The 11,258-nt window shown below is 52.9% G+C and overlaps 3 protein-coding genes across 3 annotated transcripts; 1 reads left to right on the top strand and 2 right to left on the bottom strand.

The window, feature by feature from the left end:
- Positions 1–1,847: 1,847 nt before the first annotated feature.
- AURANDRAFT_55541 (hypothetical protein) lies at positions 1,848–4,193 on the bottom strand (the record flags this gene model as incomplete). Its single annotated transcript, XM_009043630.1, has 8 exons — positions 1,848–2,588; positions 2,640–2,712; positions 2,773–2,916; positions 2,965–3,012; positions 3,076–3,242; positions 3,290–3,492; positions 3,540–4,099; positions 4,150–4,193. The coding sequence occupies 8 exons, from the start codon at positions 4,165–4,167 to the stop codon at positions 2,353–2,355; spliced, it is 1,449 nt and encodes a 482-aa protein (XP_009041878.1).
- A 1,379-nt stretch (positions 4,194–5,572) lies between these two features.
- On the top strand, positions 5,573–10,297 carry AURANDRAFT_72724 (hypothetical protein; the record flags this gene model as incomplete). Its single annotated transcript, XM_009043648.1, has 9 exons — positions 5,573–5,892; positions 5,968–6,041; positions 6,096–6,210; positions 6,274–6,396; positions 6,624–7,508; positions 7,531–7,627; positions 7,658–7,671; positions 7,698–8,057; positions 8,194–10,297. 9 exons carry the CDS (start codon positions 5,578–5,580, stop codon positions 10,084–10,086), a joined length of 3,876 nt encoding a protein of 1,291 aa, XP_009041896.1.
- A 489-nt stretch (positions 10,298–10,786) lies between these two features.
- On the bottom strand, positions 10,787–11,176 carry AURANDRAFT_68026 (hypothetical protein; the record flags this gene model as incomplete). Its single annotated transcript, XM_009043629.1, has 1 exon — positions 10,787–11,176. One exon carries the CDS (start codon positions 11,174–11,176, stop codon positions 10,787–10,789), a length of 390 nt encoding a protein of 129 aa, XP_009041877.1.
- Positions 11,177–11,258: the final 82 nt, after the last annotated feature.

Here is an 11,258-nt window from a genome sequence, read left to right as displayed (position 1 = left end):
CTGCGACAACCACGAGCCGTTTGGCCGCGGCCGCGTATGCCAAAGTCAATGCCGAAGCTCTGGGCGCCCAAGCTAGGAAATGTTTTTGGGAGCAAGGCCAAGGTATAGCGTGCGCCTCGCACGTGGTTTGATTAGTCTACGATGTAGGTGACGCACCTTGCTGATACAGAGATGCGTGATGACTCTGAATCCCACTCCGATCACGGGGACATTAACGAGGAACAGGGGCACTCCAACAATGATCAGATGCCAGCGCATTTTGCTGTGCTCCTTTCAGCCACTAAACAAACTCGTATGTACGTGGTACCTAGGCTTTTCGCACCGAAGCATGCAGGCGCACCACTCATCACTCCAACAAGGATCTTTGTCGCACCGAAGACCGAGGCACCAGTAGATGCAGTGATCATGATGGGTATTTGTCTACTGGTCGAGTTCATGATGGCGCCTATTGATGCGGAGGAACCGCCCCAACTCCGTGCATTCTGGAGCGAGGTTGGCGTTTGCTGCCGCGTCTGAGTAACTCGGCTCGAGTAACTTAACTTTCAGCGATACGCAATATTTGCGTTTCTCGAGAGTCGCCGAGTGTGGCCGGGCTACGTGAAGGGCTTCGAACAGAGGCTAGGAAGTGCACGCCCACCTATACTCAGGTTTTATCTACTGCACCCCACCTTGGGCTACCTCAGCTACACGACTTCGTCTTCCAGATGTTCGCACTTTGCATGTTCACCCCTGAGTGCACGGTCATTGCGCTCATGCTCGTGATTAGGATTCTCTCGTACCACCCGCACCTGCGTGTGACAAGCAGAAACTGCAAACGACTTCTTCTCTGCGCAATGATGATTGCGCAGAAATACTGGGATGACACGCCCCTCCGAAACGTGGACTTTTCTGTCGCCTGGAGTCGCGTCCAACCTGCGGAGCGCCCCTGCCCAATCGATCGCATTAATGCCATGGAATGTGTTTTCCTTGGCGCCCTAGGCTTTGACCTCTACATACCAGAAGTCAAGTATGTCGCCTGTATTGAAGAACTCGTATGCGATACCTGTGTCTCAGCGAGGGCGCCCTTTTGTAGAGTGATATCATATACACGCTAGGTTTCAATCGTCAGAATGCACGAACGTGATGACGCTCGCATTCCCGCACTTCTTCAAACGCACATTGAATTCCTCAACGGGCCAAACGCGCTCCGATTCCCTTGGCTGTCCATCAACAACATCAAGCGGGCACCTAAGAAGACAAAATTGCGATAATATTCGCATCGTAGCAAGAGATAAAAACAGCAGCGACGGAGTGCTTTGCCTCTTCGAGCAACTGCTATGTTTTCAAATGATCAATACACACGTAAGCTCGTTGTGCAAGTCTTGAGATACACCTGCAGTCGACATGTGCATGATAGCATGACGTCAGAAGAGCCAGCGACGAACGAGCCTGGTGCGAGAATTGTCGTATTTCAAACAAACGAACTAATCTGTGGTGGGAAATTTGGCGCCTCTTGGTGGTGCACTGAGCACACTCAACCTAGGCACCTATCTAGAACCTGCTGACGGCTTGGGTTTGGCAATTTCAAGGGCGTGCTTAGTTCAAACATACCGCGATATTCCTTGACTGGCCTGAAGCACGATAGGCTTCACAGTGGGCCCCGCCTTGGATTTCTGCCCTCAGATATGACCCGCCCGCGGGAAATTCAGCGCGCTCTAATTTTGGCCCTGAGCGTGGGAAATTCGACGTGTCCTAGTTTGGGCCGGACACGAGACTCAGCCCCCCCCCCCCCCCCCCCCGGGAGGATAACTGGGTTCCCTGGGAAAGTTACTTCCCAGCCAGAACCCCTCCGGCGGAGAGAGAGGCATGGCCTTTTGCCAGCCCCCTGGGCTTTGGCTGGGTTTAGAATCCTCAAGGGGAAGGAAATCTTGGATGCGGCTCGCTGACGTGGCTCTGTGCCAGCGAGCTACCAAGTAGGCAAGGCCCCAGCGGGATCCTCTCTGTCTCTCTACGGTACTTGAAATTTCCAACACGCCGTCGGCGCCCTGCATCCAGAAACGCCCGTGCGCAACGTCCTGGCGGCACCACGCCGGCAGCCAGGGACTTGCCGAGGCACCCGGGCCCCAGGCACAGGCCCCGGGCGGGCTCAAACTAGATCGCGCTGAATTTTCCGGGTTCAATTTGAGGTGAAGCCCCAAACTGCGCCCCAAGACATGACGTCGACGTACATGCTGCAGAGCACACTTGCACCTGCCCTGGGACCATCAATGATAGCCTGGTCGTCGCTTAGGAAACACTCCTGTGTCGTATACACATAGGAAGCTGTTATGGTCAATCAAAGCTGCACACTGCGCATATGCACAGGTCCTCATGTCAGTTTTCAGGTAACTCATTCCCATCTGCAGTTCTGCCTTCGCCCTTGTTAATTTGACTGTGCTCATCGCGCGCATAAACATCTTGATTCTTTTTGAAGTCCCACTCGCCGCCCCGCTGATTCATTAGGTCCTCGAGATCGTCAAAGATTGCGGCACATTCTTGGTCATCTTGAGCACATTTAGCATCGATCTCGCGGCGGATGAAAGATTCAGATTTGAGCACAACTTCTTGTCCTGTGCAAGGGAAGATGCTGCCATAGTCAAAAGAAAATCGCTGTTGTGAACCATCTTCGAATGTCCATGTCGTGCCGCGAACGAATTCGCCGCTTTCTCCCGTCTTCGCAATGCAAGCGTGCACCTGTGCTTTATCTTTCATGGAATTGTGCTCCTGTGATTAGTGGTTATCTCTGCTGCGGACACTCGCCAGACAGCGGCCGTCCGAGTGAGCATCGTCTGCGTTTTTTTTTAGGTCCTCGGCAGTTCTTCTGGTCGAAGACAATTTTGCGGGCTCAGTCCCATCGCGTAGCGAAGGTTCTGCATTGTCATGGTCGAGTAAAGCATCCTATGTGAGATTCATGAGGTGCGATCTATAGTTTGAGGCTGGCAGCACATGTGGTGTCGCACAATCCTCGTAGTCATGAATGGGCCCGTCCTCTACCTATTAAAACATGGTAACGATATCATAAAATTCGATGAAGGAAGCGCCGACACGGTATGTTGCAGATATATTTCTTACATGACACAAGAGCTCGTTGACAAGCGGTGTTACCGACCGCTCAATTTTGAAAAATTTGCTGTTTAACAAGGTGTGTACAGTGGGACGCTTGCGAGCTTCCTTTTGAAGGCACATGCGTACCATCTCCTTAAACGAGCGGGAAAATGACTCCCCTGATTTAACAAATGAGTCAAGGGCCAGCGTATTTCTCAAGAATTACCAGTGCACGACTTCTCAGTTGCATAGCTTCGAAGAGAAGGGGGTTCTTCTTGAATTGTAAGCAGTAGAACTTTCATTGGGGGATGAAAAGCATATGGTGCAAACCCCTTGGCCAACTCAAGAGCTGTTATTCCAAAACTCCAGATATCTGCTTTATAATCATAGCCTTCGACTTGTTCCATCACTTCGGGCGCCATCCAACACCTGAGCAGAGGCTGGGATTCTTACCAGCAGAGTGAGTTGGCACGTACGGAGTTCCAACAAATGTCTTTGCTGTCCGGCGTCGAAGTCCAGCATGAACAAGCCAAGAAGATACACCAAAGTCAGCAAGGGCCACCTTACCAACGGGATCGAGCAGAATATTTCCCGCCTTAATGTCCCGGTGGATGTGACCATTTTCGTGCAGATAGTTAAGCCCTTGCAACACTTCAAATAGCACGTAGCCAAGCCATTCCTCTGCAAGCCCCTCCCCTAAACCAAATTGTTTCGCGGCGTGCATAATATGCAGGCAAGAGCCCTTCTCCATGAGTGGCATCACAAGAAGGAGCTCACTCTTGCTCACAAAAGAGGCATGACAACATAGAACATTGGCGTGAGAACACATGCGCATCATCTGGACTTCCTTGGAGATTTCTGATATTTCGGTCGTAATATGTTCAAGATCCATTACTTTCAGGGCGACCCGCTGCACTCCATCTGCTCTTTTCATGCGGCATGTGGCCGTGTATACCTTGGCAAAAGATCCACGGCCTATCAGCCTTTCTAGCATGTACTCGCTAGAATCGCACGGCCACGGCTCTGAATCTCTCGCCTGCACTTCCACAATAACGTATTGTTAAAATCATGTTTTCAAACACTCACTACAGGAATGTTATACATCAAGCCTAAGTGATTCACATTTTTGCCCCCACGAGTCTTGGAGCTATCTGCAGTTTCCGTCCACTTGGCCTTTCGTATCTCCCACTAGCCTGAGAGCCTCCTGAGCTAAAGGAAGCAAAGTAAAGCCTAAGTAAAATCCTCCCTCAAGGGGAGGGTGAGCTCAGTTTCAATTAAAGATGCCAGAATGAAGGCCGACGGACCGCGCTTGGATGGCGCAGCCACCTCAGCCACATGGATTATCACTCTCCGACTTTTCTCCCAAGTTCAAGCGAAATGAGGGACTCTGGGCCCAAGCAAAAATTCTCAAATTCTCCCCATGTGGCACGATTCTCATATATGGAATTCATCTGCAGTGACAGTGGGCTGATTCTCTGTCTCTTGTCATTCCACAGCGTGTTGATGTCAGGGTGCTGTGTTGGCTCCTGCTGCGAGTATAAGCGAAATATTCCGGCAGGGCCCGGGCACGCCGATACTTCTTATACCGAGTGTTGTGAGCACGGACGTGACGAGACGCGCCAGGCATGACGTAAATCTCAGCGTTCGCTTCAAGCAACTCGCCTATAGAAGGAATCACAAGCAGAGAGTCGTCCCAACGAGAGTCTGCCCTGCTAGCATAGCCAGTATAAGGCAGACTTAGCATAGCCAGCATAGGCCAGTATGAGCGTCCCAGCATAGGGAGGATAGCATAGTCCCGAGTTAGGGTAGTATAGCCCAAGGAGCAGAATGCAGGCTCCCTAGGTAGCTGGCTTATCGCCAAGCGCACTTTGATTGTGCTTAATCACACTCGCGTTCTAAGGGCGATATTCGCCGCTTTATCAGCAGGCTCCCTAGGTAGCTGGCTTATCGCCAAGCGCAATTTGATTGTGCTTAATCACACTCGCGTTCTAAGGGCGATATTCGCCGCTTTATCACCGCTGCCGATGGCTCGGGTGTGGCCAATTTTGGTGCACTAAACCTCAGATCATCACATGTAGAACCTTCTGTCATCCGTGTAGTCCACTGATTATCCATACAGGGGGCCCTGCACAACGGTGCGTGCCGCGGTCCCCGGCCACGTCCCCGGCCCGTGCCCGGGCCGTGCCCGGGGCCCCGTGCCGGGCCCGTGCCGGGCCTCCCCGGCCCGTGCCCGGCCCGTGCCCGGGGCCCGTGCCGAGTGCCGGGCCCGTGCCGGGCCGCGTGGCCCGTGCCCGGCCCGTGCCCGGGGGCCCGTGCCGAGTGCCGTGCCGCGTGCCGGGCCCGTGCCGGGCCGCGTGCCCGGAGCGCATTTACCGTGCCGGAACCCCCGTGCCCGCCGTCCCCGGCCCCCGTCCCGGGGCCGGACCGTCGTGCAGGGGCCCGTCCATACATAGCTATTACAATACTAGTAGTAGCCTATAGCCTACTAGTTAATCCACTGGGTAAGCACTGCAGATGGCACCCGCAAAGTGTATCGATAAGAACGATGATGACGTACCGGTGTCCATTTTGCGCGTACGAACGGTGGGACCAGATTCGCGATTGCGCCGAGCATCTAAAAAGCGGGGCTTGAGTATTACGGATCCGTCGCGAACTGTCAAGCGGGCAGCGGTGGGGTATAAAGCCGCGAAGGAAGGCGCGGAGTTCATCAAAGCTGAGATAAAAGGGCAACAAAATATGCGTAATCGAGCACCTGTTGCGCGGCAATGCGCAGAATATGTCCTAGAACAGATTCAAGCAGTGCCTGATCATGTTTGGTTTGCAGAGCCCGCTCGTTATCCGTGTCACGAAAGCTTTGTGCAACTTTGCAGAGCTCGCTCGTTATCCGGACCAGTAGTTTATTAGGTGGATCTAGAGCGCGATGGATGTCCAGATTATCTAGAAATTATTCATCATCCCTTGGATTTGAAAATAATACAGTCGCTTTTCGGCGTCCGCTCTTTTCAAAACTCAAATCATGACGGACTTCGCAGGTCGCGCATGACTGAAGGGCGATATGATGCTCCCGAATCGTTCTATGCCAAATTTGTCAGCGATATTAGGCGCATATTTGATAATGCCACTGCATACAACTATGATGCTGATCATGCGACTGACCTGTGTCAGAGGTCTTCTGGATGAAAATGGAGTGCCTAAAGTGTGGATATGTAGGTGGTACATCTTGGAGCTAAACGATGCTTGGGAATTTTAGAGATTATATTACGCACTGCAAGTGACGCTCTTGCAGCCGCGATCACTGCAAAAGAGACGAGTGGCGAGGCAGCTGGTCAACACGTTTGTGCTACATGGCTAAATCGACAGGCTAGACGGGCGCAAGTTGAAGGTGATAGCGACAAGTTAAGGAAATCACGCGAGCGGCTACAGCTTCTTACGGCCACTGGAGATACTACTTCGAAAAGAGAGCTCAGCAATCTCTGGGCACTCTTGCGTGATGCTGAGGCTTTATGCTGAGTTGCGCTGTGTATCTTAGGACTCACCAAACGTCTCTTTCTCCTTCACAGGCAGAACGAAGTGGACGGCGAGCTGTACCCTGTGCTTCGAAAAAGATCAAGATCAGAGCGTTACTCTCCGGTATGGCAGCTGGCGGCGATCTCATCGCACTCGTGCAAAATGTCTGCGGTTCGTTCAAGGCGGTTCCCTCAGCAATAATACCAACTGGGGTCCTAGGATTATCACAGCCGCACAAGGATACTTCTAAACTGCCTGCTAATACCTCATTGCAACTGACTGAAAAGAGGCCACCCAAGGTTGCACGTCTGCGCAAAGATGCAAGTGAAGCGGAGCGTATTGCAGCTATGCTCGTAGCACTTTCGGAATATATTTCTTCCTGTGGCGGCGACGGCAATCACGTGCTCTCAACATTCTCTGCAACAATAGAAGTCCGCAAGGAAGGTAGCACAGCCGGAACCTCAGACATATACTATTACGATGACAGTGGTCGGCGCTTCCGCAGCCGTGCGGAAGTTGCGCGGGCGCTTGGCCTAGTGCCTCTTACTGGGGGTCCAGGCAGGAAACCTCGGAGTGGAGACATCGACCGCAGATGTCTCAAAATGACTGAGGCCTCTCGTCAGCGTGCCAAACGCCTCGAACTAAAGCTTGAGAAGGCTCTTGACAAATATGCTAGGCGCATGGAGGCTTTTCAACGTGATCGTAGGGTTGACGACTCCATTCTCGACAGCGGTGCCGCCCCCGACCTCGAAATGCTGGGGCGTCCCATCGACTATGCTGAAATCGACAGTTTCTTATCAGTCAAAGCAGGTGATTTTTCTAACATTCTAGCGACCTGGCATTTTCTCAATGCTTTTTCGATCGAGCTTGGCATTGGGATTAGTCACAACGAGATATATGACGACAAGAGTAGCGATGACTGTGATGAAGTATTTGATGTAACTTTCAGCAAAGATATAGACACTTGGCGCCATGCGACCGCACAAAGTGATCGTGCCATCCTTCGTGCTGGACCCATGGAGTTGGCTCGACGCATCCTCCACAATGCCCCCATGCAGTATTGTGAAATAGGTGCCACACTTTGCAGGAATTCAAGTCTCGGTGATTTAAATAGCGTTCACGATCAGATACGCCACGATAATGGATTTCTGCGCAGAGTCCACTGCGCAATTATACGCTTGCTTCTGAGCGATCCCACCGCAAACCTCTGGTGGCCAAATAGCGCAACAGATGATCAGAGAGCCCCTGTTGTCCTAACTGTACAACCTCCAGCTGCACCATCTGAGGTGGCATCGAGGCGCCTTAGTGTTATGGCAGCGCGTGTCAAGCTGGACACCGAGGCTGTCCTCAAGTGTGATGCAGACGAGCCGGAGAAAATTACTAAACGCTGGCTTGAAATGCTCGAGGGGATTCGCCACCTGAAGACCAACTCCGGAAACCCCATCCGCGACGGGATTCTCGCAAGAGACCGCGATGCAAGGAATCAAGTGTTCTTCGAGTGTTTCGAGAGGCTAGAGACAATACTAACTCGAGGGCGGGGGGAGGGGGGTTCAGGAGGGTAGAGACAATTTTTGATATGAAGTTTGAACTCACTTCACCGGTAAATTGCTCTTTTGCACGTAGGCTGTTCTTGAAACCACGACTAATGCAGCCGTCAAGCATTTCCTTAGGCGATGCCTTACCTGGTGGCGATGCAATGCTGCCGGTACCACAAAGCATGGTGCACTGCAAGTCCTTGATCTCATGCGCATTCAGAAACCTGCGCTCCTCAATGTTCATCCGTACCCAACTTCCTCAAACTGCAAAAGTTTTACTGAGGTAGCTACACCTACGACCACAGCGGCAGTTTCGTCATCAGTTTCGCACTGCTTCGACGAACATAGTGCACAGGATGAAGACACCTGGAATTTTACATCACAAGTGTGTGGAAGGTATGTATTGCTTCCATTTGGCGGTGATACCGGAGTTGTTGTGGCCACTCGTGAATCAAATGCAAAGATTCTCGTTGACCGGGGGGCACGATGTGGAAGTATTGTTGTCGAGACTCTCGGAAATCTTTCAATGGCGGAGCCACGTCTCTCCGCCCAGATGGCGACACGCTTCTTGAAGGCTCGTGCATTGCATGCCGACGTGGCCATACGGCCTCTAAAACCTCATACAGGGTGCTGGGATGCATGCGCATCTGCTATTGCTGTGCGCCTTGCCGTCCAAGACGACGCAGTGCGGTCTTCCAGCGTCAAAGGCCCTGGTGCCATCGACACCCATGATATTGCAGCCGTGCGAGACAGAACTATCGGTGATGTCCATCACAAACTTTCCGAGCCCTTCGCATGGTGTGATACTGACACGCTTAGTGTTGACCCACTTGTAGCTGCCACGGACAAGCTACGTTGCGGTGGCACATATGACTGCCTTGCTGTTTTTGAGCGCGCCGCTTTACTTGATGCACTGATACGTGGAGCGATGCGGTTGGTGTCTATAGCTAGCACATGCGATGCACGCGTTGAATCTTGGAAGATGAGGGAGCGCAATATGACCGAAGCTCGAGAGTCAACCAAAGAGACAAAACTGAAACGACGCGATTTCCACGAAAGTAAAGCACGCTCGGAGCTCGAAGCTCGTGCACGCTTGAGTGCGGAAGATCGCCGAAAAGAAAGCGGACAAAATTGGAACCCTGGATCCAGTGAACCGAATGTGCAGAGCCATGCCGTCGACCATCTCGCTGTTGCTCGAGCTGAAATCTGTAGTGACGATAAAGTGCGACGTCGCACAGAGCAATTAGCTGATGCATGCGCATGCGGTTGTGGTCCGCATGAAGAGCTCATCCTATGCAGTCACGATCATGTTCGTAATCGCGAAGCAACCATGGCTGCAATGAGCGACTGTGAGGCATCAGCTCTGTTTGCTGACCGCGTTTCTATCGATAACGATGCTGCCATTGCACATCTTTATGCACGTCAAGCTCGAGACAATCTCCACGCCCTCCGTCGGCATGCTCTCGAGAGCCTTGAGCATGTACTTGATGTTACTGAAGTATCTCGACGCAACAAATTGGTCATTGAGGCTGGTATTCAACGCTGTGAAGATGCTCAGTTTGCCAGTAAATTTCCAAGCGAAAGTAATTCTCAAGCTAGCCGCTGGGTCCTTGATCTCCTCAGAAAAGGTTACCTCACGCTACGTGACGTTCGCGATGCACTCACCAACGAATGCGCCGAAAAGCGAGCCAGGATCGAGATCTTGAATATGTCTCAAATTCGAGGATGTGTTCTCGGGGTTGACCGACTTCGACGTACGTATGTGTCCCTCGAGTGTGGACTCGACCACGATGCTCGTGTCTGGTGTCTCCCAAGGCAACAAGGCTTTGGACCGTGGTACCAGATCGAAGGATCTGCCAACCTCCAATCTTTACAGTCTCGCCTGGGTGCTCGTGGGGCTCGTGAGTCTCTCCTTCAAGCTGAGCTCGCGGTATTCGACTTTGGCGCCCTTCAAGTACCGAATTCACCCATGTCAAATTAGGCCCAGTAGGAGATTATTCTGCTATTCCAAAATGACACGCTAAGGCCAGGTGCCGCCGAACGCAGCGGCCGAACGCGGGAAATACGACGCTTTCTAGTTTGGGGCCCCCAGCCGCCGGCCCTATTGTCGGGGGCGTTGCCCTGGGTAGCGAGCGCTGGTAGCGAGATAGTGGACCCGTGGATAGTAACATATCCCGCCGGCGGGATATGTTAAACGCCGCTTCAACTTGGACTTCACCCTGAAACCTTGCACTTCAACAGGGACCTCAACACAGCCGCTTGCCCTTCAAAAGGGACCTCAACACCGCCGCTCACGCCTCGCCGGGGACCTCTGACGCGCCGCCCACGCCCTAGAGGGCGCGACCCGCCCCATGCCACGTGCCAGAAGCCCTCCAGAAGCCCTCCAGGAGCCTTCCAGAACCCTTCCGCGGACCCGAAATACCCCAAACCCCTCACGATTTTGCGATTTTGATTCCCCCCACTGCCTCGCCTTGGTAAACTGCCCTTCAAGTTTCTTTAAGGGCAAACTGCAACGCCGCTCCAAACCACGTGCCAGAAGCCCTCCAGAAGCTTCCCAGAAGCCTTCTAGAACCCTTCCGCGGAGCCAAAATACCCCAAACCCCTTACGATTTTGCAATTTTAATTTCCCCCACTGCCTCGTCCCTTCAAGCTCCTTAAAGGCAAACTGCAACGCCACCCCTTCAAGCTTCCTCGAAATAGCAAAATGAAGTCCTTAAGGCAAACTGCAACGCCGCCCCTTCAAGCTTCCTCGAAATAGCAAAATGAAAGTCCCCAGGGCAAACTGCAACGCCGCCGCTCATTTTGTCAGGCGCATACCACCAGCATAGCAGCCCGACGACCGCTGTCGACGACCCCAGGCGACGACCGCCGGAGGTCGCCGCATAGCAGCCGCATACCACCAGCATAGCAGCCGCATACGACCAGCATAGCAGGCGCATACCACCCGCATACAACCCGCATACCACCCGCATACGACCAGCATACCACCCGCATACCACCCGCATAGCAGGCGCATACCACCCGCATACGACCCGCATACCACCCGCATAACACCCGCATAACACCCGCATAAAACCCGCATAGCAGGCGCATACTACCAGGCATACCGGCGGTCAACCCCCTCGGGCAAGGCCAAAAACAACCATAGGGCTG

The sequence above is a fragment of the Aureococcus anophagefferens genome (assembly GCF_000186865.1).
Source record: "Aureococcus anophagefferens unplaced genomic scaffold AURANscaffold_60, whole genome shotgun sequence".
NCBI lineage: Eukaryota > Pelagophyceae > Pelagomonadales > Pelagomonadaceae > Aureococcus > Aureococcus anophagefferens.
This window is presented reverse-complemented; position numbering and strand designations above follow the sequence as displayed.